The following is a 26,750-nucleotide window of genomic DNA, read 5'->3' on the forward strand; positions in this document are numbered from 1 at the left end:
TTTTGGTGTGTGTAGGGGAGTTGGAAACAGACTCTTTCTATGTAGCTCGGGCTGACCTTGAATTCACAATATAGTCCAGGCTGATCTTGAACTTGTGGAAATCCTTCTGCCTCAGCCTTTCAAATGCTGGGATTATACCTGGCCCTAAGTGCCACCTTTGAAAAGATAAACTTTTCAAAACAGGGGTTTAAAGAAAAAGTAGCACAATTTTTTTTTGCCAGAATATTTGATTTTCAGTAATATGCTGTTCCCTTAAACTGCACAGAAGGGTTAATTAAATTTAGAGTAAATAAGGGGGCTATGAAAACTAAAATGACCTCAGGAACCATCTAGTTCAAATCTTGATTTTATGAATGAGAAAACTGAAGGCAAAGAGAAATGATTGGTTTACCATCCCAGAGTGGTCACTGCATGCAACTCAAGTCTTTACAGGCTTAGTCTGTTTTTCATATTAGCTGCAGTGTTTAAAAAATACGCAGGGCTGGGCTGGGGATTTAGCTCAGCAGCACAAGCGCCTGCTTTGCAAGCGCTCAGTCTTGAGTTCGATCCCCGGTACCGATAAAAAAAAAAGAAAAAAAAATACACAAGGCTGAGCCCTTACTCCACTGTCTGGATGGGACTAGGATGCTGTACCAGTGTTACATGAGCGTCCTAATGCTCTGTTTGCTTTGAAATACTTTTCCTAGCCAAGAAAAGGCCTAACCATTGTGCACACAGCTATCAACACGTACAAATCCAGTGACTGGTATGTCCCTTTTGTCTTCACTCTGATGGCTATTTTCCTGGTTGGATTAGTTTCATGGCTCTGTTTCCTGCTTTGGAGATATGGGAACATTATGGAATGCTGTCACACAGTGGCCAAGAAAATCTCTAAGCCTAAACACAGGTATGTGATTTTCTTTCCAAGCTTTTGTTGTAGAATTAAAATCTCTAGAGGTTTTGATATAGGGGAATGAAACTCCTGACCTACTGTATGTCCAGGATGAGTTTGTGTGGTCTAAAATTGAGGAACAATGGAGGTTAAGAGCAGAATATATTTATTGAGAGAAAGAAAGCCTCTGTCGGAGAGAGACACAGAAGGGGTCCTGAGTGGGTCGCCAAAGATTCTGTGTTTTCTTGGGATTCTATAGAGTAAAATCATGAGGTGAGGCTGGTTTAAAGTTGGAGAAAACTGGGAACTCGCAAGGCAGATGGGCATGAGGTGGGATAGTGAAAGAGTTTTCGGCGTGATAAAATAGAATATAAAGTAAAAATAGCCTTTACCCCAAGGATGTGGAGAGAACTCCAGGGCCGCCAGCAGCCTGGCTTTCTCTGCTGGGAAGTGGGGGTATGGGATCTATATATAACCTCTGACCAGGGCAGGCATTGATGAGGTGCGAGGAGCAGATTGGAATTTCTTCCCAGGGAAGGAGTGTTGCAATTAAGACTGAGGAAGAAGCAGAAAGTGGTAGGTGGTCCTGCTTTGGCCTTCTGCCACGTTAGACCACGGCCATAATTTCTACTAAAGCAAGAACCTTTCAGACAGAACTATGGTCAACCAATAAGTTCAATTGTTTAGGTAAAATTGACCAAATCAGGGACAAATGGGAAACTGAGTCATGTCAATGACTCTTCCTATAGGGGGTTGGGATGGTGACTTTTTTTTTCTTTTTTGGTACCGGGGATCAAACTCACAACCTCGTTCTTGCTAGGTAGGCACTTAGGTACTGAACTAAATCCCCGACCTGTGATGGTGACTTTTGGCTTCTCAAGGTGATCCAGATTTAATCCCTAAGGATTATTCTTAAGGGTGTGGCTGCATTTGTTTTGCCTTCTGTCCCCATTTTTTGGCCCACAACAAGAGATGTGTCCCCTCCAAACTCATCAGACCTCTGGTCCTCTGTGCTGGCTTCGTCAAGGGCCTAGCCCCGTCTGACTGCGTATAGTATTTCTAACTAGCTCAGCTGCCTGTAACAGTTTGGGACTTCAACTCTGTGCGTTTCTAGGCTTGCTATCAAGAATACAGAATATAGTAGTGTCTTTCACTGGTGATCTGAAACCTACTCTATGCCAAAAACATTTGGGGAGCTTTCTTTACAAACAAAGGTAACAGTTTATGTTGAATTACACTGTAAAACACTTGTGACAGACTTACTACAAGAAGAGGTTTTAAACTTTAAAAAAGTTGAAAATTAGTACATGTTTACAGTACATAGTGACTGCACTCCTTGTGGGAAGTCTGTGTGTGTACACAACACATATTAATTCTCTCTTTACCCTCTTCCTTTGTCTGTCTCTCTGGCCCTTCCTCTTTTGCAAAGGACCTATCTCCTTATCAAAGAAGCAAATTTGTGAGTAAACAAGCAACCAATTCCTCACATTATTTTGATGCAAAACTTTTCATGGACAGGTTTGACAACGAGTGGGAAGTCATCTAGGCACTAGCAGTGTCTGCAGTGGGGAAGAGAGACCAACGGAATGAACTCGATATTCAGCTGCTCACAAGATATTCTACCCAAGAATAGCTTTCTAGGGCACAGAGTATCAGGATTTCAAAAAAAGCCTTGAAATGAATTTTTATTCATTAGGCAGAATTTATCTGTGGTCCAAAAAAGTGGGTGGTGATGGTTAATGAATTTTATTATTTCCCTGAATTTATAGCATTTCTTTTATCCTGGACTAAGAAAAATGTTACAATAGTCACATGCTGAGTATGGAATGAACTTATTTTTGAAACAAGATTTAGTATAATGAAGCTGATATCTTGTCAAATTTTCTTTTTATATAGGGAAATGAAATATATTGCAGGTAAGATACAGATTACTAATTACAACATAATTATGCTTGAATTATGTGGTTTTTAAAGAAATGCTACTCAACAGATACTTGGCTTTTACTTTTTTTTTTTTTTAAATAGGAGATAGAGATCAAAAGGAAAAAGCTGTCACAGCAAGCAGAAGTAAAGAATTAGAAATTTTAACAGTAAGTACATTTTGTGGTCCCTGTATAGTAATTTATTCCTGTAATTTAAGAGCAATGGAAATTTCTTCTGTATAAACATATAGTGAATATCCTTAACCATCATAAATAGCAAATAGAATTATTTCTGCTTATCTGTTCTGTTGAATTTGTATGTATTACAAAGTTGGGATTTCAGATCCAACCTTAGGATTTGGTTAGGTCAAAATTTACCTCAAATATTGTATATACATGCAGTAAAAAATAACTCTAGACAAGTGGAAGTTCAGCGTTCTCATCATTCCTTAAAACTAAAAACTGTATTTGAAAATAAACTGTGTGTGTCATGGAACTGAATAAGTTCTTCAACTTTAGGGTTTTTACCCTTGAGTGTGCAAACTATCTTCAAATTGGAACTAGTTTGACAGAAGAGGTGGACAAGGGTGAGACTGGGGTAGGCAAACGTAAGTGCAGCATAGAACAGGAAAGGCGTTTTCATGCTCACCCCTCAGTTTTTCTCTGCACGTGCTTCCCGTCCACCACAAACACCCCAGTCCTTACTTACCACGTGGTGTCACGAGCCAGCTCTTTCAGTGCCTTCTTCTCCGCCTCTGCCTCGGGGAACAGAGGTCACCTCATCTCATGTGGTACTTTGCTAGGGCTCCCATAGCAAGATTCCAGGCCAGGTGGCTTGAGGAACAGAAGTTTATTTTGCACAGTCCTCACGGTTACAGCTCAAGTTCCAGGTGTTGGCATTTTGGTCTGTTCTGAGGCCTCTCTCCCTGACCTGCGAATGGCCACCTTCTTGCTCTGGCCTCACGTGGTCTGTGAGAAGGGTTAGTGTTGTCAGTGCCTCAGTTTCCTCCTCTTAGAAAAACACGGGTCACATGGAATTAATGCCCACCTACGTGACCTCTTTAGAGGCGCTGTCTCCAAAGGAGTGACATTCTGAGGTGCTGGCAATTAGAACTTCAACACATGAAGTTAAGGGGAAGAGCAGTCTACCAGAGATGGCGAACCTTTTAGAGATGAATGCCCAAAGGCCAGCCCCAAACTCACTTACTTATCACAAAGAGCCAACATGGCAAATAAACCTGAATGTGGAGGGTTTTGTTTAGGAAAAAAACAAAAAGAACTCATACATTAATATCCTTTGTCTTAAAAACAAATAGTATGCTGTGTACAATAGATTCACTACCATTGGTATAATATCTCTCAGATAGGCTAAGAGAATTCACATCAAAATAAGGTCCTGAGGTCACAGAGGTCTTGGAAGCCAATTGATGTGGGGGATGGGGTTGGCAGGAGATAAGAATAGCAAGAAGTTTTGGTCCCAAGGCTGTTGGCTCTCTATAGATGAGAGAGATGAAGTAACTTAAAAGAAGTCAACTGCTCAAATACAAAACACTTGTCAAAAGTAACTTTATCAAACTGACTGATTTGATTGCTAAGAATATGTGCTTTTTCCAAGGAAACCATTGTGTATGAGACTGTGTTTGATGGAGAAGCCATCGATCCAGGTATGGTGCTTAATTGTTGTCTTAGTTACTTTTCTCACATTACTGAAATAAAATACTCAACACTCAGAGTTAAAGGGGGAAAGATTTATTTAGCTCACAGTTTGTAGAGGTTTCAGTTTACCATCAGCTGGCTCCAAGGCAGAGTGGTACATGGCAGTGGGACATCTCGGAGGACCAAAAGTTTGTGGCAGGTAGAAGGCAGCAAAGCAACAAGAGATGACCACAGAACATTCTATCCCTTTTATTTTATCCAGGCTTAGGATGGATAGCACTCACGTCCTCAGTCTTAGTGCCCTGAACCTAGCATTGCAGCATGCATCAATCCCAGCACCACACACTCTAGGTCCACCCACCTCTGAAAAAGCTCCACTTATGACTGCATGAGGCTTTGTGGGGACATCTACACATAAACTATAACAATTATCTTTTGAGTTAAGCCCATGATACCTATTTAGATGCTAGAACTATATGAATAATTTGCTTGTTCATTACACTTTAAAAGTGAGACTCTGTCCTAAGGCAAATGATTTTAGGGCCAGGAAGGTAAAATGAATGACTACAAGGAACCAGATAAAACTGACTCACCGAGGACAACTGAGGCTGGAGGCAGGAGCATCACCACTCAGTTGCATTGAATTCCTTCCTTATGGGAATGAGCCTGCCAGAATGTGGTGCTTTAGGAGGAGCTGGACATTCATGCTGTTACATGAAATCTGCCTGCATTTAAATAGTTCAATTAAACTCCATTTTAGAGATGAAATTAACTCTTCCCATTAAATATGAGTGTGTATTCAACTTCTGTAGGGCTTACCATCCTAAAACAGCCACCGTTTCACTATAGCTTACTCTGCTGTGCATCAGAAATTGGAATAGCTGTCACCTGGGCAAGTGTTGGCTTTATGTGCTACCAATAAGATCCCTTCAGTGTATCAGCTAGTGGCTGGTGTGAACTGGGGTGTCTAACAGGGTCCCAGCCACAGCGCTGATGTCTTTTTTTACTAATAGAGAAAAAAATCCCACAACAACTAACACCACCACCACCACCACCACAACAACAAAACCCCAAAGCAACATCAATATAGGTTTTCAAGACAAGATGATAGAATTTAACAATGGTTGCTATATTGCATATTGTTCTCTTCTAAAGAGTTGCTCAGGGGGCTGGGGATTTAGCTCAGTGGCATAAGCACCTGTCTTGCAAGCAGGCAGTCATGAGTTCGATCCCTGGTACCGGTAAAAATACAAAAAAAAAAAAAAAAAAAAAAAAAAAAAAAAAGAGTTGCTCAGGTTACCAGACATAGGCATGCAAAATTGACTGAACAATATGAGCACTAACTGTTCATTTCCTTGAACTAATAGAATTAGTACAATTGTCTTAACTACCATATATATATATATATATATATATATATATATATATATGTTTATGATAAAAGAAAAGAAAAAAAATATATTTCCTTTTCCTTTTCTTTTTTTCTCTTTCATTCCATCCCAGTTGTTCAGCCCCTTTTGAGCAGTTTCTTTCTCTTTCACAAGATCTATAGTACCTTTTGGACCTTATATACTTTTTCAGTTTTTTATACTACGGAGACAATGCAATGTTTACACATGCAAGTCTGATTTATTTCACTTATGAGGATGGTGTCTATTTATATCCATTTACCTAAAAAAGCTTTGAGTTTATCCTCCATAGCTGAGTAATATTCCATTGTATAAAATGCCTAATCTTTTTTATCCATTTCTCAGTCAATGGACATTTGAGTTGTTTGCAAAATATATTGCAAATTGTGCTGTTATAATCCTTGGTGCACATACATCATTGTGGAATAATGTTTTTAATTCTTCTGGGTAAATACCAAGAAAGGCAATAGCAGGGTGAAATGGGACCTAGAATTCTTGTTTTTTGAGGAGTCTCCACACTGATTTTCACAATGGTTATACACTCTCACCAACAACAGAGAAATATTCCTTTTTCTCCACAGTACCCCCCCCACCCAACATTTATTATTGGTTGATTTCTTGATGTTAGCCATTCTTTCTGGAGTAAGACGGAACCTCAGTATTGTTTTAATTTATATTTCTTTTTAAAATTAAAATTGTATTTTAAAGAGGGTAAAATTAAACACACCAAACAGAACATAAGAAAACAATGTAAGAGACATAGATTTCAAAGCAAGATAACAGGAGATCTTCACTATCTATCATATTGTCTCTTATTCTCTTCCAAATAGTTGTCCATATCTTCACTTACAGTGAATTCATACAAAATAACATAGTATAAAACTGATCCAAACAGGATGATGAAGGCATTTTAGGTCTTCAAGACCAGACAATAAAGAAGTCAACAGTGGTTGTCATAGTGTCTCTGATTCTCTTCAAAATAGCTGTCCACACCTTCACGTATGTTGAAATTAAACAAAACAGAGTAAAATCACTCTGAACAAAGAATAGTATTGCTGGATTTCACATTGTAATGCTATGGAACCAGCACTGGCTACTACTGTAGGGTCTCTTTTTCTTCAAAGTAACTGTTCATTTCATCATGTGTTATATAATCAGTTCTCATAAATTGTTTATAAGTTCTAATTATGCATGAGTCTTTACATGTATAGCTATCTTCTGAATTAGAAGGAAAAACAAAACAAAACAAGACAAAAAAACAAATTCCTGTAAAAACATGAAATGAAAAATTTATATAAAACCACAATACAAGATGATCTACAGTGGTTATTATGTCTCTTGTTGGCTTCAATAAAATTGTCTATATCATCAGGTGTAGTATAATTGAATATAGCAGTACATAAAAATATTAATAAAAAAGCATTGGAAACATTATAAGACTTCAAAAGCAGGTAATAATCAAACCAGAGTAGGTATCCTAGTGAATCTTGTCATCTTCAGTGTAGTTGCCTATACTCTCAGACTTGAATAAAATCAGTCAGTACAAAACAGCAGTCTAACGAACCAGATTCAAATAGAGAAGTCATAATAAGACAGTGTAAGTTATACAGGGCTTCAGATTAAATTAATTGGAAATTAAGGACGATTGCTGTAATATATCTTGCTACTTTTGGTATAGCTGTCTGTGCCCTCAAATCTAGTACAAGAAGACAAACTGAAACAGAATATAATCCATCTAAACAGAGCAGTGAGAATAATGTGAATTTTAAATCCTGATACTCTATTGACAATATCCTCTGCCTTTTTTAGACAGTTCCTCCCCTTTCACTCCCACAGGGTACACTGCACATTTTGGGTTCCTCAGCTCCCTCAGTTTTTAGATGGGGGGAGGCAGCCTGTTATTTACCTAAGTGGTTCTGAACCTTCTCATTCCTGGGTTTGATCTCAAGTTGTATTCCTTTACCTACAAAAGCCTCAAGATTTTCCTTCGTTATAGCTGAATAGTTCTCTACTGCACAAAAGTGTCATGTCTTTCTAACCTATCAGCAGGTGCTGGATGAGTTGTCCCTATTTCTCTCTGGCTCCCTGTCACATAGAGCATGGTTTTCTCATAGTCGATTTTCAGTCCATAAACTCTCTCTCAGGTTAATTTCATTTCCTATACAGAGCATCTCAATGGACCCTATTACCAGATCTACTCTGCCTGTGTTTCTTTTTGTTAATGTATCAAGGCCATCTATGTTAGAGATTATAGCCAAACTTCTCTACCTCATTTCTGCTATGCTATTTTTCTGCCATTGGTTGTCTACTTTTCTCCTTCATTCCACTGTCTGCCCTGTTCATTGAGGCCTCTCTGCCACTGTTACTGAAATCCTGGTATTTTTTTTTCTTCTCTCTCTTGAATGTCCTTCAGTATTTTTTGTAGGGTTGGATTGGTGGTCACAAATTCCCCCTGTTCCTCTTTGTCATGGAAGCATCTTGTTTCTCCATTAATTTTGAGAGACAGTTTTTCAGGGCACATCAATGTGGGTTGGAGTTTATTTTTTTCCAGGGCTTGGAATACTTTGCTCCAATCTCTTCATGATTTGATGGTTTGTGTCGAGAAGTCTGTAGTGATTTTGATGGTTTTCCTTTGTAGGTGACCTGTTTCTTTTCTCTTACAGCTTTTAATATTCTGTTCTTGTGATGAATTTCTGGGATCTAGATTATTACATGTCTGAGTGTAGTTCTGTTTTGGTTGTAGGTGGCTGGAGTTCTGTATGCCTCATAATCTGAATATCATTTCCTTTTCCTATGCTTGGGAAGTTTTCCTTAATTATTTCTGTGACTAGCCTTTGTATTTCCTTTGTGTTTACTCCTGCTTCTTCACTCACATTTTTTATTCTTAAGTTATAGATCCTCTTGTTGTCATCTAGCCTTTGTATTGTTACTGCCTGTTTCCTTGTTATTTTTAGGAGAGCTTTCCTTTCATAATCATACATTGCAAGTCTGTCTTCAAGTTTGTTAATCTATCTCTGGTTTCTACCAGGTAATTTTTCCAACGTTCAATGGAGTTTTTAATTTCCTGGTAATTTCTTTGAATCTGTTTCATGTATTCTAGGTTTTCTTTATATTCTTCACTGAATGTTTCTTTCCTTTTTTCGTGTGTTCCTCCATTCTTCTGTCTGTGTCTTCTTGAGAGGAGCTTAGAATTTCTTTTATTAAACCTTATATCTTGCTTTACTTGAATTAATATTTCAGTTTTGAGCTCGTCTATGATGTCACGAAGATATCGCTTTATGTCAGCTAATGTCGTGTCTGATATTGCATGTTTGCTGCCCTCAATCTCTTCTGTATTTACCTCTTCAGAATCAATATTTTCTGGGTTGGGGGCTGGGAGATTTTTCTTATTTCTTTCTCTTATCGTGGTTTTGGTTTCTTCTATACAGTTGTATAGTGGAGGTCCCACCCCCTTTTCTTGTTGGTTATGATTCTTCTAAAGCATGCTAGATAGGGATTTCTGCTCTTTCCAGTTTGCTGTTGGTCATTGAGATGCAAGCAGTGTATGCTGGCCCCTCCCCTCCGAGCCAGTCAACTTGTGGGGGGCCTTCACCACATAGCGTGTGCCATGTACGGAACTGGTTTGGGACAACTTTGGGGATGATTTTATCCTTGGCTATTGGGTCTTAGCCAGGGGCATGACCCAGCCCAATCAGATCCCACCAATCTGCTCTGGGCATGGAGCAACCAACTACGGTCACTGCCATACCTTGTTCATGCCTGTCCTGTCCAATTCCAATATGTGTCTAGTCTGTCACCCCTTTCCTGTGCGAGGGTCTTATTCTGAGCACTCATCATGGGTTAGTACAGGTCTCTACGCTGGCTCTGTTCTCTGTTGGGCTCACCGACACCTGACTTCAGCATGACTGTGGGTCTGGCGGCAAGTGCATTGTGATCCAAGTCTGGGTGGCTCTAGTGAGAGCGCCGTGGATGTGAATCAGAGTGGCTCCATGGTAGTGCTGTGATCGCGAGTTTGACTGGCTCCTTTCTGTTTAGTTTCTTCCTGGGTTGAGAGGATCCATCTCCTTCCTTTTGCTTCTCCATGATGTTTTATTCTGGCATCTGAGCTCTTTCTCTCAGGGAGGCTCTGTATTTTGCTGCTTAATGATCCACCATCTTTAGCTCTGTTTAATTTGTATTTCTTGAATGACCAATGATGTTAAACATTTTTTCATACATTTATTTGTCAAATGTAGTCTTCAACTGAGAATTATGTGTTCACCTCAGATGCCCAGTTTTGGACTGAGTCTTTAAATTTAGGGAGCCTAATTTTTTTTCCAATTTTTTATATGTTATAGATAGAAGTCCTTTGATAGATAGAAAGAATAGTTGGCAAAAATTTTCACCAATCTGTAGGATTTTTTCCCACTTAGTTGGTGATTTCTTTTGAGGTGCAAAAGCTTTTTAATAAAATGAGACCCCAGTTATTGATTCTTTGAAGTACTTCCTGTGAAGTCTGGTTTTTGTTCATGAACTCTCTGCCTACTCTTATGTTTTCAAGATTTCTACCTACTTTCTTTTCCAGTAGATTTTGTGTTTCTTTTTTAATATTTAGATCTTTGGTTCATTTTGACTTTAGTTTAGTGCATGGTAATAGGCATGGTTCTAGTTTAAGTCTTTGGCATGTGGACATCCAGTTTTCCAGCATTATTTATTAAAGAGGCTATCTTTCTTTTAATGAACATGTTTGTCCTCTTTGTCAAAGATAAGGTAGCTGAGTGTGTTCGTAGTTGTGCCTGTATCTTCTGTTCCATTGATCCTCAGGTCTTTTTTCTTTTTGCCAGCACCATGCTGATTTTATTACAGTAGCTTTGTAGTATGATTTCAAGGCAGGGATTGTGGTGCTGCCTGTCTTGCCTTTGTTGCCCAGGATCATCTTTGCTATTCTAGGTCTCTTTTGTTTCCAGATGAATTTTAGGAATATTTTCTCTAAATCTGTGAGGTATTCTAATGTTATTTTGATTGGAATTGCATTAAATCTGTACAAAAATTTTGGAAGTATGACCATTTTCATAATGTTGATTCTTTAGATCCATGAGCAGGAGATGTCTTCCCATTTTCTGAGGTACTCTTCAATCTCCTTTTCCAGAGAACTATAATTTTCTTTTTTTAAAATTTTATTTTGAAAGTAGTAAAATACAACAGAACAAGACAGAATAAAGCTAACTAAGATCGTACAGTGAAATTGGTACAGAACTTCACAGCAGGTTACCAGGATAACAGTAATAGGTATCACAGTGTATTTTGTTATCTTTACAATAGTTGTTCTTTCAATCACTTATATCAATTATATCAAAATAAAATGAAATACAGAACATTATAGAACTTATCAAAACAGAAAATTGAATAGAGCAGTACCATTAATCAGAATAGAGCAAAACAGTAATAAAAATATTTGCCTTCAAAGAGATGGTAGAAGGAAATCCCCCTTATTTGCTATGGTCAACCTCCCAGGAGATGCTCAGATTTCTGGTTCCTATTTGCTAATGAGGGGACAGGAGCAGTGGAGTAGGGGAAGTGAGATGTTTGACTCTAGGCTATGCACCAGTAGGTTCACTATTGCTCAGCAGGGAGGAGGCTGGTTTCTTGGTTTCCCAGCTTCATAAGTTCCAATGTGGTGTGGATCTCAGAAGACACTGGTGGTTCTTTCCCTGGGGGGGCTGTAGTCTGCCACACTGCAGCCACTTACCAGGCAGGGGAGCTTCTTGCTTGGTTTTCCAGCATCCTAAGTTCCAACATGGCACAAATCTCAGGAGACACTCGTGGTTCTCCCCCTGGAAGGGCTGTAGTCTGCCACACCACTGCCACTTACCAGGGAGGGGAGGTGCTTGAGAACTATAATTTTCAATACATAGCTTTTTTACAAGCTTTGTTAGGTTGATTTCTAAGGATTTCATTGTTTTGGAGGCTATTGTTAAAGGTGTTGTTTCTCTTATTTCTCTCTCAGCGAGTTTGTTGTTTGTGTACAGGAATGCTGTTGATTTTTGTGTATTGACTTTGTATCCAGTGATGTTGCTAAATTTGCTTATTAAATCTAGTAGATTTTGGTGGAGTTTTTAGCCCTGTTGTCTTGATCAGAAAAGTTGCTATTTGGGCTCAGCTAGATTCCACTGCCTTATAACCATGTGAAGGTTCCCCAAGGAGAAGATAACCCTCAATTCACACTATCCAGATACTAAATTGTAGGCTCCCCAACTTACATCACAGAAGAGCATTTCAGAGTGCATCCATGAAAGGCAAAGTAGTTTAATTAAGCATAATTAAGGAAGAACATACAACAAAGGCAGTGTGAGCTCTTGAGTGATTAGGCACATGGTGTTCAGGGTTGGGGTTTTCATGTGGACTTGAAGGGGGTCTTCAAGACAGGTGATCTAGGGAACACATTCCTCCTATGGGTCAGGTTACCCATTTTAGTGAGCTGGGTAAATTACTTTTATGTATTTGAAGTTATTAAATCTAGTAGATTTTGGTGGTATTTGAAGTTGAGAGATATGCTTTCCACTTAGTGTTATTTCCTTCAGGGAAGAAATCTGTTGGATTAGTGAGTCTATAGTATCAGAGGAAATGCACTGGTGAAAATTCTGGGCACAGTTTGAAATTTCAGGCCTTAAGAATTTTTTGGAGTAATTTTCTTGGAAGGGAAAAAGGTACTGTAACCTGAGGTGCCTTTGTGTCCTGAAACTGTCATTTTTCTTAAAGTATAATTTAAAGATTACAGTCTCCTTGTGTCTATTCTCCCTGTTACTATTTCTTCTTTTCTATTTCAATGGTTTCCTTGTGGTCTACTCTCCTCATAGCAGGTGATCTGAGCATTGCACATGGCAGCTTGGATCTCCTAGGGAGAATTCCAAGAGATAGGAAAGGGGACCTGGGAACTAAATAGCCAGCATTATTTGTGCCACATTCTGTTGGTTAAAACCTTTAGAATCTACCCAGATTACAAGCAAGGATCATGAAATCTACCTTTCAAGAACCAAACTCAAAGAATTCATGGCCATGTTTAATCATTCTCAAAATCTGCAGATGAGTCATGGATTTGCAAGCATTATTCTAAAATGTATCTGTTATAAACTCAAATTGCAGAATAGGTCATATCTGCTTTTTGTAAAAACATTTCACTGACTCTTCTTTTTCAATGCAATTCTTCCTTAATGGAAGAGGGAAAAATGGAAAATTGCCAGAGTTTTGGAAAAGCTCCAGTCATGAAGTTAGAAGATGCGGGTTTGAGTTTTGACAATCACTGTCTTTTGCTATGAACTTGGATAAAGAATTTAACTTGTTTCCCTCTTCCCATCTGAAAAGCTGAGCACAAGGCTGTGGGTTTTCTCAGTTTCACAGAGGTGATTGTGAACTTTCAAGATGACTGTGATAAATGTAAAAATCACTATGTAAAATGTCACTCGACATGGGGTAGCATCACAAAATACTCATTGGCATGGTAACTATGCATGGCAGTTTACAGTAGGTCAATTCTGGACACCTGCAAAAGTCCTCGCATGAAATTGCCGATGCTTCATTGCTGACTTTCAGTGTTCTCTCAGGAATGTCACCCTGTAAAAATATTTTGCTAAATTAGTATCATATTCTTCATATTGTAACAGGATGTATGTTAAACAACCTCCTAAGAGTTTCACTTTCCAGGTATCCAGTAAGAGTCTGCATGAACATTTATGGGTGCTTACCTCTGCCGTAGAACCCCTCTGTCCCTGTAATGGGAGAACCACGATTGTCCTCATGTAGTGGACGTGGAGGCAGGGGCTCACTTGGTGAGGTCACACAGCTTGCTTTCTTTCCAAAGAAAGTGAAGAAAAGATGGGATGAAACTCTGGAGATCACACTGAATCCTAGCAGTAGGGAAAAGGAAGATGGGGAGGGAGTAGTGAGGTGCTTGTTTTTGAGGGCTGTGAGTCCACCATGGGTTAGAGTCTTCACCAGACTCCCCTGTCTTGGGCCCAAGAGCAGCCTGAGGTACAGTGCTCAGCCCCTTCTTGGTTCTGGGTTTACTTTTACTATTACTGTTGGAAGTAATTAAGGTTGCTGGTTGCCATTTCTTGTTTCCTTCTAAAATTAGAAAAAGTGTATTTCATAAACACTTATTTAGTACTGACCTAGTTAACTTTTTTATATTGAATATATAAATAATGCAGAATTATGTCTTTCAGCTTTCTTTTCCAATGTGCGCATCTGTGGCAGTAAGCACATTTCCCTGCCATGCAACCATTACCACCTTTCATCTCCAGAGCTTTGCATCTCCTGCTGAAACTCTGCTTATGGACCATGACTCCTCTTTCCTCTTTCCACTCGGGCAGCCTCAGGCAGCCACCAGTCTATTTGTCTTTATGAATCTGATGATAAAATCATCTAGTAGTTGACCTTTTGTGACTGGGTTCAGTTCCTATCAGGTTCTTCCAGGCTACCACAGCGCTGGGATGCCTTTTCATCAGAAGGCCGAATAACATCGCTTTTCATGTGGGTATCATGTTTCATTTCCTCGCTTCTCCATCTGTGGACCCTCATGTTGCTCTCGTCTTTTTATTGAGAACACTGCTACTGTACATCCTGTTTAATTTTAACATTTTTTTTCTTTGCACATTGGAAAAGCCTATGGATAAAAATGCACTTGCAGAGTTATTATGAGGTATTTTTAGGTTATTCCTAATATGAAACCACAGCAAATATTGACTGAATTCTTAGGATGGTCCAAACGCTTTCACATGAAATTTTCCATCTCACAACTATTTATGAGGCAGTAACCTTGTTATTACCCTCATTTTATGAGGAAACAGAGACAGAGTATTTCCCCCCAGAATCACAGTGGAGGAAGAGGAAGAGCAGGATAAGAATCCAGGTAGTCTGCTGTAGAAACCTTCATTCTTGTTATTGTTATTCCTGACCTCTCTGCCAATGAAGCCTGCTAAAACCCAGTGCATTATCACTGACCTGGCTCAACTTGCTTCCATTAAGAAACAAACAAACAAGCAAGCAAACAAACAAACAAACAAAACTCAAATATGGCTATACATAATTTGATAGAGGTAACAATCACTGAAGATACTTTCTGGTGATTCAGTGCTTGGCTTTGGTTCAGACAAGCAAAGTCTTTCATTTCTTCAGTGTCAAGGATACAGTTATTGGCCTCTGGCTTATTTTGAACCTGGATGTTTTACGTGTGATTCAGCAATAGTTTCCAAGTTTCATCAATCAAATATTAAATGATGATATGGATTTCTTTGGTGCTATGCATTTTTCTGGTGGTGAAAGCATTGTCCACCCCAGCACAGTGTCCCTGATGGAAGTCACCATTCAATAAATGGATTTCTGAGCCCTGTCAGCACAGTGAAGTGTCACAAGATGCTTAAAGATGACTCATATTTTAAGATTAAATAGGTATAGCTGCATGAGTTGGGTTTTACCATCATTCATCAGATGTTCTGTGTGACCCAGGAAGTGGTGTGGAAGGTGCTGTTTTGGTCACAGTGGGCAATCAAAGTGACTCATGTCATGGTCCCTGACCCTACATCCTTGGCATCTAGAGCTCTGTAATGAGATGGGATGGATTTAAGTCCACATCTGCCACTGGCAGATGGTGTGGCATTGAGTGTTACTTAACATGCTCTTGCCTCAGTCTCTCCATTTCTACAATGTGGCTAATGATACCAAGTACCTTGCAAGGCAACCTTGTGGTATAGTAAATGTGCAAGAGGCACCTGTGGTCTTCGCTGTTATTCTTCCCATGAGTCATATCTTAGTCACCTAATAAACCATAAGCAGTTGGATTTCTATTCCATCAGGCCCTGTCTTTCCTGTTTCTTTTCCTTCATATATTAGCTTCATTTTATTATTTTATGGAGGTTTATAAAACCTCACGCAAGTACAAGACAGTCTCTTTGAAGGTGTGCATGGAGGCAACAATTTGACACATTATTTTTTCTTTTAAACTTTTACTTTAAAAATTATTACAGATTCACAAAAAAATTACCAAAAATAGTATAGAGGTATAGTGTATCTATTTATTAGCCAGGTTCTTCTAAAAGTAAATCATTTATTATTGTGGTACACTGCCTAAACCAAGAAGGTGACAATACAATTTACTAGACTACAGATTTCACTTCAAAGTCTCTGAGACAGGCAAGGTGGCACATACCTATAATCTCAGGCATTCTGGGAGGCTGAGACAGGAGGATTTCCAGTTTGAGCCCAATCTGGGCAACTCAAAATATAAAATACAAAAAGGGCTAAAGATTAGCTCAGTACAAAGGCCCTGATTTCAATCTCCAGTACCACAAAACATATCTCTCTTTATTGTTCTATGAGATTTAATGTACTGTATAACTGCTATCACTGTCATGACATAGAACTTTTCCTTCCTGCAAACCAATTCTAGAGGATTTTTTTTTTAATGCACATGAAACTATATGCTGCTTTGTTTTGATTCTAGTTTTTCCCTAGGAGAAAGAGCAAGACTTGAGAAGATAGACTGGGCCCTTGCTAGTTTCATAGCAAATGCTCAATAAACACGTTATATGATGAATAAATGCTTTGCAAGCTCATTGTAATTCACTTGTCTGTTTTCCCTCTCAGTGTCTGGGAATGTGTATGAATACAACAGCAGGACAGGGGCCAGAAAGTGGAAGAAGCCCCCCAAGTACCACGAGGAGGCCGTGGCAAACATGTACTCTGACTCGAAGCCTCTTCCTTCTGGAGAACTGACATCCTCCACAATTCCTGTGTGAGGAGAGTGTTTTCCAGTGTTTCTGGATTCTATCTGTGACTCTTTTGGGCAGTTTTTAATGCATGATCTAAAATCAAAACTTAGATACACACGCCAGCCGCTTTGACTGTATCTGCAGCTCTGTGTGTAATCGTACAGCTCAGACTTCCGGCAGAGGGTGCCTGGCGCGGTGGACTGTGAGTCTCTGGATGTGTTTTGCTGAACCAGAGGCCATGCTGCACATTGTCTTGCTTTGCCCAGCGCACTGTATGCTTCCTTAGATCAGAGGCTTTCCTGCATTCACTACTGTCAACCCAACATGTGCACAGCGCGGAGTGGAGACTCCATGCTTATTTGGTGAATAAATACATTGAAACACACGATGTGTCATCTGCCTTTAATTTGGATTGCTTATTCTACCATAACCCACAGAATGGAAATGTAATTATCTTTAGGAAATAGTTTTTTGGTTTCTAGAAAATGCAAGATTTTGCAGCAATTCTCCGAAGTGTTGTTGATCTTATCTTTTGACAGCTCTGTGGAGAATGATCACCTGAAACTTTACGTGCTGATGACTTGCCAAGGGGAGGTCAGAAGCAAGACTTCTGAGATGCATGCGCCCAGACAACTAAGGCTGCAATGCATGCAGTCTGTTTTCCGGCCTCCTTCCTGGGCTATCGTGGGTCTGGGGCTGCAGGAGGCCCTGGTGCTGTTGGTGGGAGGATCTAAGTCCACATTTAGTTCAAAATGGAGTAGACTGTGAGATAACATTTTTAAAACAAATCTTATCCAGGATAAAATACATCATGAGCACTGAAGGAGTCTTTGCATCAGAAAATACCAGGGGCCCAAATGCCGAGAAATGCTCTGATATTCATCCTCCTTTGCACAAATATGCTGAAAGGATTCCTTCTTAGCCTTGGGACACCGGATCTTCCAGCAAAGCAAGCACCTGACAGCAAACAGGGTCATTTTAAATTTGTGTCTACTCCAGTGTGGGGTCCTCAGAAGGCACTAAACAGAAGCACAGACGATGTGCCTGGGCTTTGGATGAGTCGTGTTCTCTGAAGTTCAGCTTTTCTTGTAGAAAATGCAAATGGTCATCATTGCTGTGTTTCTTACCTTTTGTATGTGTGTGAAAAGCAATCTAAAGTGAGTGAGATGCTACCCCAGGCAGTGCTTCCCAACTGCAAGCTATGTGAAAATAGAAAACAGGATTGTTTTGATGAGGGTCAAATTGGTGGCTGAGTGAGCGGTGGTTTGGGACACAGGGAGATGGCAGGGTCATTGCAAAGGTCCAGGCCAAGCTAAGGTGGGATTGCTGGCAAGGAGCTTCCTAGTGTGACAGAAGGGGAATCCTGCCTCTGTCCAGGTGGCAAGGTGCTCTGTACTAGGCGAGAGACCAAAAACTTGGGAAGTGCTTGCCGTCTTCTCTTCAGGAAAGCTCCCTCTGGATCAACTATGATTGGATGGATCTACTTATATGAGGCTTCATCTGCCAACACCTGAGTGCTCAAGAGAGAAAGCACTTAGAGATTTTCTTTTCAAAGTCTGCCTTGGGTCAGTTTGTATTTGATTTTCCTGTGCTGAAACCAAACCAAACAAACAAAAAACCACCCCGATAAGTTGGAGTTTGTTTTCAGCACCAACACGAGTTGGTTTCAGTTTATTTGCTTGCATTAGATCTCTGTACTAAACATGGCAGGAAAGGACATTTGAGCTGGAGATGCTGCTGGGGATGGCTTGGGAGGGAGTAATGGGGGTCATCCCGGGGAGGGACAAACTCTAAACCCTCACATGCTCAGCTGGGTTGTGTTGAGAAGCTCCAATTCCCCAGGAACAATTGAGTTAGCTTCCTGAGGCCACCATGACAGATTACCACAAACAATGGCGCTTTGTTCTCAAGTCCCAGGCTGGAGGGCTGAGATCTGGAGTGGGCAGGCTCACACCCTCTGGACAGGAAAGCCAGGTCTGAGCCTGGCCTCTTTCAGTCTGGGGCTGCTGCATCCTTCTTTTATTTTTTTTTTTTATAATTTTTTTTTTAATTTTATTTAAGGAGAAAAGAAAAAAAAAGCAGAGAAAGGGTACAAGTTATACAGATTTGCAGAAAAAAATGAACAGTGGGAAATTACTAGTTAATGGATTACATATTGTCATCTTAGAAATAATTGTTCAAGTCACAAAATTAAAGCTTGTAAAGTGGACATTCCATCAATGATACTGCAAAGAGTTCTGTTCAATGATCCAATAAAACTCTGTGATATCATATTCTATCTTATACACTTAAATATACATGCAGTAATATAGTTTAGAGCACTTTCTTTTCCTCTCTTTTGTACAATGACTATTACACATTTTGGGTTTCATTGCTCTCACGGTTCTTATTACTTTGCTGCATCCTTCTAATCTCTCCCCCATCTGCATGGTTCTTTCTTCTTAATATGTCTGCCATATTCTTCTCCGCCTTGCTCTGTTTTTCTGTTTTTTTTTTAAATTAAATTTTAATATTTATTAGTACATGTTTGCAGTATATTGTGATTACGTTCCTTATGGGGAGTTGATAGATGTAAACAACACATCTGAATTCTTTTTTCATTCTTTTTTCTTCTTCTCTTCCCTCCTTACTCCATCTCTTGGCCCCTATTAATTTTGCAAAAGATCTATCTTTTTGTTTTCTATTACCTATCTATCAATCTATCTATCTGTCTTTTATTTTGCTCTTTAATTTCTTTATACTTTGGATTTTCCATACTTGAGAAATCATTCAACCTATGTGTCTTATTTCACTTAGCATTATGGTCTCAGTTGTAACTCTTGTCTTCTGTGTGATTCAAGTTTATTTTTATTCATGGCAGAATAATATTTCACTGTGTATGAATACCACATTTTAAACTGGGCATGATGGGGCACGCCTAGAATCCAAGTACTTGAGAGGCTGAGGCAGGAGGATCACTGTGAATTCAAGACCGGCCTGGGCTAAATAGCCAATCTCTGTCTCAAACAAAAAATAAAAAACAGCTTTCCCATTTTTTTTATCCATTTATCTTTTGATGGACACAAAGGCTGCTTCCAAGATTCAATTATCTGAGTTGTGTTGCCATGAACATGGTATGCATGTGTCACTAAAATATAACGTGTTTAACTTTCTGGGGAAGATACTTAGAAAAGAATACCTGGATCAAATGGTATTTCTAATTTCAGGTCTTTGGGGAGTCTCCATACTAATTTGCATCATGGCCGCACCAGTTTACATTCTCACCAGTGGTGTAAAGGGTTCCTTTGTCTCTGCAGCCTCACCAGCATTTGTTATGATTTGATTTCTTGATCCTGGCCATTTTTTCTGGAGTAAGATGAAATCGCAGTGCTGTTTAATTGCTCTAATGGCCAGAGATGTTGAACATCCTCCTTCAGAGGAGTGTCTGTTCATTTCACTTGCCCATTTTTGATTCAGGGGGTCTACATTTTTTAGTTCATTATACATTCTAGATATTAGTCCTTTGAGAAATAGCTAGAAAAAATTTACATTCCATTCTGTAGGTTGTCTCTTCATGATTTTGATTGTTTCCTTTGCTGTACAGAAGCTTTTTAATTTGCTATGATTCCATTTATTAATTCTTGATGTTATTTTTTTGTGGAATTGGGATTCCATACAGAAAGCCCTTGCCTATGCCTTCTCTGCAAGGATTTTACTTGTCTTATCTTCTAGCAGTTAAGTATTTCCATTTTAATATTTAGACTTTGGTCCATTTTGATTTTAGTTTAGTACGTGATAATAGATATGGATTTAAATTTGATTTTCTGCAAGTAAATAGCCAATTTTCCCAGCACCATTTACTAAACAGGCTGTCTTTCCTCCAGTGTATGTTTCTGGCCTTTTGTCAAATATCATGTTTTCTTTATCCTCTATTGTGTTTTATTGACCCACTAGTATGTGTTTGTGCCAGGACTATGGCTTTTTATCATTGAAACTTTATGATACAACTTGAAATGTGGGATTGTGATGCCTCCTGCTTTGTGGTTTTTGCCCAGGATTGTTTTGATTCTTCTGATTCTGCTTTTGTTGTTGTTGTTGTTGAGTTAATTTGGTCTATTGTGTTTTTCTTATAGTAGATTTTAAAATTTTATTTTAAAGGGAATAAAACAAAACAATAAAACAAATCAGTGAGAACAATATTGGATTTAAAAAACAAGACAGAAGAAAATCACCCATAGTTGTTGTATTACATATTGTTATCCTCTAAATAGATGCTCAGACTATTGACTTTAGGCCTCCAAAGTCAGTCAAGCATTAAGTTGGTTTTTTTTTTTTCTTTTACTTATGTTGCTATCATCTCAGCCTGTGTCTTTCTGAATCAGTTGGTTGCTTGGGGGAGGGATGCTCTTCTTGTCTCCCAGCTTTTGTGCTGGCTGACTCATGGGAGGGTGTGGGTTGGCTTCTCAGTTCCCCTCCTTGGTCCCATGGCTGCTGCCGGCTCACAGGAAGGGTGGGCTGACTTCTAGGTTCTTTTCCCAGCCCATGACTGCTGCTGGATCATGGGAGAGAACAGGTGGGCTTCTTGGTTGTCCTCCTAGCTCACCTATTTTGCTTTATTCTTACAAAGACATTTGTCTTTGGATTTTTGGTCCAACTGATTAATCCTTACAAAAGCCTTAATTATATCTGCAACCTGTTTTTCCCCAAATAATCATGGTTATAGGTTCAAGTAGTTAGATATGGCCATATGTTTTTGGGAAACCCTTTTCAATCCACTATGGTGATTTAAAAAGGTTTTGCTATGTGAATTAAATCAGTGCAATCTTTGTAATAGAAAATGTGGCAACTTTAGTTTCATTGCATACCTGCTTTGTGCCAGGAATTTTTTTAGTATTTAAATAATGAAAATGGGGGGCTGGGGATTTAGCTCAGTGGCATAAGCGCCTGCCTTGAAAGCAGGCAGTCCTGGGTTCGATCCCCAGTACCGATAAAAAGGAAAAAGACTAAAAAAAAAAAAAAAAAATGGAAATGTCTTTGATTTGGCAATTTGAAAACTTGAAATCGCCAGGTAGATATGCTAATCACAGATTGGAAGGATTTATTTATGTGAAGGTTGCCCATGGTAACACTGTAAGAGAAACACAAGTTGATAAAATCAAAATGTTCATTGATGAGCAACTGCTGGAAAATCGAATACTTTCCATGTTATGGAATGCATGGGGTGGCAAAAGAATTAGGCGTACTATTGATAGGAAAGGTCTATTAAATTGTAAGTTTGGCAAACTATAGAATTTGTATTAGTGTGAATAATGTATGTGTTGGCATGTGCATAAACTTTAGAGGAAAGTAACAAATCCAGGGAGCTGTTAGTAGGGATTATCTTTTTTTTAGAAAAAATTTTTTTTTCGGTACCGGAGATTGAACTCATCATGACTTTACATTTACCAGGCAGGTGCTTATGCCACTGAGCTAAATCCTCAGGCCCTGTAGGGATTATCTTTTTAGAGAAATTCTGGTGGAGGGAAATGAAGGGACAAAAGAGACTTTTCCTGTTCCTTTCATAGTTTCACAAATATCGAATTTTCTAAACTTTTACGCATATTTGATTTTTTTAATAAGGTAAGTAGAGATAGTTCTGATGTGCTAAACGAGGACATTATTTTCTTTTGAAAATACTTCATGCCTGGAATTTTGAAATTTGATGAGGTCTGAAGGTCTTTTTTCAAAGCAAGTTGAGCCCAGGTAAAAGTCTCCCTACTACATGGCATGTTTTTTTTTTTTTTTTTCTCAGTTTCTGTAACTATTATTGCTCTTCTATTTAGCTAATCCAGATAAAATTGATTCTTAGATCTCTAGGATTTAGTTGGTAAATCTCTTATCTTTTCTATCTTAGTTTTTAACCTATAACTTTTTGATATTCTATTTCAGAGATTTCTTGTATTCAATCATCTGGGTCACTAATGAGTGACAGTCTCACCAGTGACTATCTTCAGTTTTAGCTCATTTATTGATTTTTTTAAAAAGTTGTAAAACCAAATTCACAAGACTGACCAAGGTGGCTTATGCCTATGACCCCAGCACTCTGGGAGGCTGAAGCAAAAAAATTGCAAGTTAGAATCTATGTAAGGAAATTTAGCAACTTAGTCCTGTGTCTTGGTTACTTTTCACCCGTTGCTGAAACAAAACACCTGATGCCCAAAATTAAAGAAGGAAAGGTTTATTTAACTCACAATTTGTGGAGGTTTCAGTCCATAATTAATTGGCTCCAAGGCAGCATGGCATGGCACAGGGGCAACTGTTCATGACTGTGGAAGACTGCAAAACCAACAATAAATACCAAAAAATGAGGAGGGGAGCACCAGAGAAGACTCTTTGCCTCCTTTATAGTATATGAAGGCTATGCACCCTAGGGTGGGTGTAGCACTCACACCCTCAATCCTAGCATTGGACCATGAATGAATCACAAACTCTAGAAGCCCCACCATGATCATATGAGGCTTTGTGGGGACATCCAGACACAACTCATAATACCCTGTTTCAAAAATAAATACATAAATAAATAAATAGCTCAGGCATTAGTTCAGTGTGAAGGCCCTAGGTTCAATCCCTGGTGCTACAGGAAAGAAATCACATTCTTAGGAAGGGTTGCATGTCATGAATCTAAGTTCTCTTGTGTCTGTTCTGAAGTTGTGGTCTGCCTCTTCTCCAACTTTCGGTTCAGCAGAAGTTTATTCTTTTTTTTTTTTAAATTTTATTTAAGGAGAAAAGAAAAAAAAAGCAGAGAAAGGGTACAAGTTATACAGATTTGCAGAAAAAAAATGAACAGTAAGAAATCACTAGTTAATGGGTTACATATTGTCATCTTAGAAATAATTGTTCAAGTCACAAAATTAAAGCTTGTAAAGTGGACATTCCATCAATGATACTGCAAACAGTTCTGTTCAATGATCCAATAAAACTCTGTGATATCATTTTCTATCTTATACACTTAAATATACATGCAGTTATATAGTTTAGAGCACTTTCTTTTCCTCTCTTTTGTACAATGACTATTACACATTTTGGGTTTCATTACTCCCGAGGGTAAAACCAAATGTGACATAACAGAACAGAATCGGTCAAGTCAAAAGGGTGGACATAATAGATAATGTGAAAACATAATACAAGGTGATCAACAATGGTTACCATAATGCCTCCCGCCGTCTCTAATAGAATTGCCTATATCGTTAGTTATAATACAATTGAACAAAACAGTAAAGAATAAAACCGACAAAACCAAAACATTGGAGACATTGTAGGTCTTCAAAAGTAGATAAAAGTCAACGAGAATGGGCGTTATAATGAATCTCATTATCTTCACAGCTGATGCCTATATTTTCGAACCTGATACTATCCAGCAAAACAGAATAGGGGAACATCAGTTAAAAACCAGATGGTGAGAGTACTACAGGGCTTTAAATCGAGGTAATGGAAAGTCAAAGTGGGTTACTATAATATATCCTGCTATTTTTTTCCTTTAATTAAAAGGATAAAAATAAAAAAGTAAATAATGTAGTGGAGATTGAGATAAAAGAGGGCATAACAACGAAACAGCACAGATCAAAACATAACCATTTAAGCAGAATAGTGTTTCACCACCAGATAATCCTGACCTAAAAGTAGTTACCATATTGTCTCTTTCCTTGAAATCCTTGAGTACAACTTCGTATACTGTAGCATTAAGTATATCAAAACAATGTAAAACCATTTAAGAGAATGACAGCATTACAGAGTATTTAGAATCGACTAACAGAAAATGAACAATGGTTTCTGTATAATCTCCTTGTCTTTAAAAGGTTTTTGCTTATACTATCGTACATAATAAAATCCAGTAAGATACAACCTATTTAGACCATTGGAGACAGAAGGACAAAAGTTAGATGAGACTTCAAAACAAGATTATACTAAATCAGTATTACCTGTTAAGATGTCATTTTCTCCAAAATAGCTGTTCCTATCATCCAATCTTCTCTGCCTCATTTTTGTTGAGCTCTTATTCTGTCAGTAGCTGTCAGTTTGTCTTCTTCATTTTTTCCTCTGCTTCATTCGTTGTGGCCTCCACTATTTCTGGATTCTTTGTATTTTTCTTTTTTTAGAATATCCTGCAATACTCTCTGTAGAGTTGAATTGGTGGTTGCAAATTCCCCCAGTTCCTCTTTATCCTGGAAGCACCTGGTTTTTCCATCAATTTCCAGGGACAGTTGTGCAGGATATCTCAATCTTGGCTGGAGATTATTATCTTTCAAAGCTTGAATTATTTCTCCCCACGCTCTTCGTGATTTGATGGTTTGTGAAGAGAAATCTGCTGTAATTCTGATGGGTGTTCCCTTGTAAGTGGTCTGTTTCTTGTCTCTGACAGCTTTTAATATTCTGTTCTTGTATTGAATTTCTGGAATTTTTATTATTATATGCCTGGGTGTTGCTCTGTTTGGGTTGTAATTAGCTGGGGTCCTGTATGCCTCATACATCTGAGTATCTTTATCTTTTGCTAAATTAGGAAAATTCTCCTGGATTATTTCTGTGAGTAGCTTTTGTAGTTCATTTGTTTGTGTCCCTACTTCTTCTTTTATGTTCTTAATCCTTAAGTTATGGCTCCTCTTATCATCTTCTTGTCTTTGTATTATTGCTGTTTGTTTCTTTGTTATTTTTAAGAAGTTTTTCATTTCATTCTCCCATATTACAATTCTGCCCTCCAGTTCAGATAGCCTGTCCTTAGTTTCTTTCAAGCTGTTATGCCAGTCTTCGATAGACTTCTTAGTTTCTTGGTAGTCCCTTTGAACCTGCTTCACATATTCTATGCTTTCCCTTTTTCTCCATCAAACAATTCTCCCCTCTTTTTCTGTTCTTCCATTCCACCATCTGTTTTTTCTTGGGTGGTGCTTAGCATTTCTCTAACTATTTTGCATACTTCTAGCTTCAGGTCGTTGATAACTTCATTCCTGAATTGGTCTATGAGGCTCTCTATATGGCGCTTTATGTCTATTGGTGCGGTGTCTGCTATTGCCTGTTTCTCAGAATTGGGGGCCGAGGAGCCTTTCTTGTTGCTGCCTCTTCCCATGCTGCCTCTTCTCTGTTCCTTATGTATGCAAGTTTATATGAGAGGCCCAGCTTCTCTCCCTGTCAGCCACAGCCTGATCGAATTGCGCTGGTTAGGTGTTCCCACTCACCGCTGCGCACCAGGCAGCCTACTCGGGGCCCGCCCCTCCTGGCCTCCGGCAGGCTCTGGGATCTGGGTTGGGCCAGCCTACTGGGTCCGCCGGCAGAGTCACGGAGGCCAGGCACTTTTCACCAATCCTGCCCGAGAGGGGGATGTGTGGCTGGAGTCACCACCGCGCCCTGCTCCCGCAGGGCTGCTCGGGCCCAGAAAGTCTGCTGGAGTCAAACTGTGGTGGAGTGTCAGCTTCTCTCACTCACCTCGCCACAAGTCCGTACATGCCTCCCTGCCTGTCCTGTTTTCGACTCCGTTCGCAGACTCCCGTTCTCAGAGTTTCCGCGCGTCTCTGTCCTTGCCGAGCCGCTGTGGAGGCAGCCAGCCACCGCGCGGCGGGTAACCCAAATCGCGGCTTCCAATGGCGCGGGGTCCAGCCTCAGCAGCGAGGCTTTTCTGTTCCTGTTTTAGCACCAGGACTGCATTCCAAATTGGTTTCTCTCAGCCCAGTTCGTTCCTGAGTCAGCAGAGCATAACTCCACCTGCTTATGTCTCTTTAGTCCGCACCATACCTGGCTTCTGAGCCTAGTTTTTCAGAGAGCCTCCGGTAGTTGCTGTTATCTGTCCGCCATGTTCTTCCAGAAGTCTCAGAAGTTTATTCTAAATAAGTTACATCTTCTCCCTTGGACTTCTGGCTACCTGTTTTGGTTCCCTTGGGCTTCGGGTTGCTTTTGTCCACCTGCACCAGGGTGGAAGTGAGCCTGGCTGGTAGGGAGCTTTGTAAGGCTGGAGCAGAAGCTCTACCAGCCCCATAATGTGAGCTGACTGACCCACCAAAGATGAGGCTGCCTCTGGTTTCTCAATCCCAGGAGCAGAGAAGCTGTACTCCTGTCAGCACCTCTGCAGTCCTGGGAAGCAGGAGACACAGTATTCCTTTATGGGCTAATGTCCTGCTTCTCTGGGGCAGAGGGAAGGTCCTAC

The 26,750-nt window shown here is 39.4% G+C and overlaps 1 protein-coding gene across 1 annotated transcript in view; it reads left to right on the top strand.

Annotated features, from left to right (window-relative positions):
• LOC106025741 (cadherin-related family member 3) overlaps positions 1-16,979 on the top strand; it is a 37,518-nt gene extending 20,539 nt beyond the window's left edge. The window contains exons 6-10 of the mRNA XM_023561783.2: positions 687-886; positions 2,768-2,787; positions 2,897-2,961; positions 4,409-4,457; positions 16,479-16,979. Of these exons, the coding sequence (XP_023417551.2) occupies positions 687-886; positions 2,768-2,787; positions 2,897-2,961; positions 4,409-4,457; positions 16,479-16,630 (486 nt within the window). The 3' untranslated portion in view covers positions 16,631-16,979. The remainder of the gene's footprint in view (positions 1-686; positions 887-2,767; positions 2,788-2,896; positions 2,962-4,408; positions 4,458-16,478) is intronic.
• Positions 16,980-26,750: the final 9,771 nt, after the last annotated feature.

This window comes from Cavia porcellus, unplaced genomic scaffold, assembly GCF_034190915.1.
Source record: "Cavia porcellus strain 051 isolate PalLab524CR breed Dunkin Hartley unplaced genomic scaffold, mCavPor4.1 scaffold_10, whole genome shotgun sequence".
In the NCBI taxonomy this organism is placed as follows: domain Eukaryota; kingdom Metazoa; phylum Chordata; class Mammalia; order Rodentia; family Caviidae; genus Cavia; species Cavia porcellus.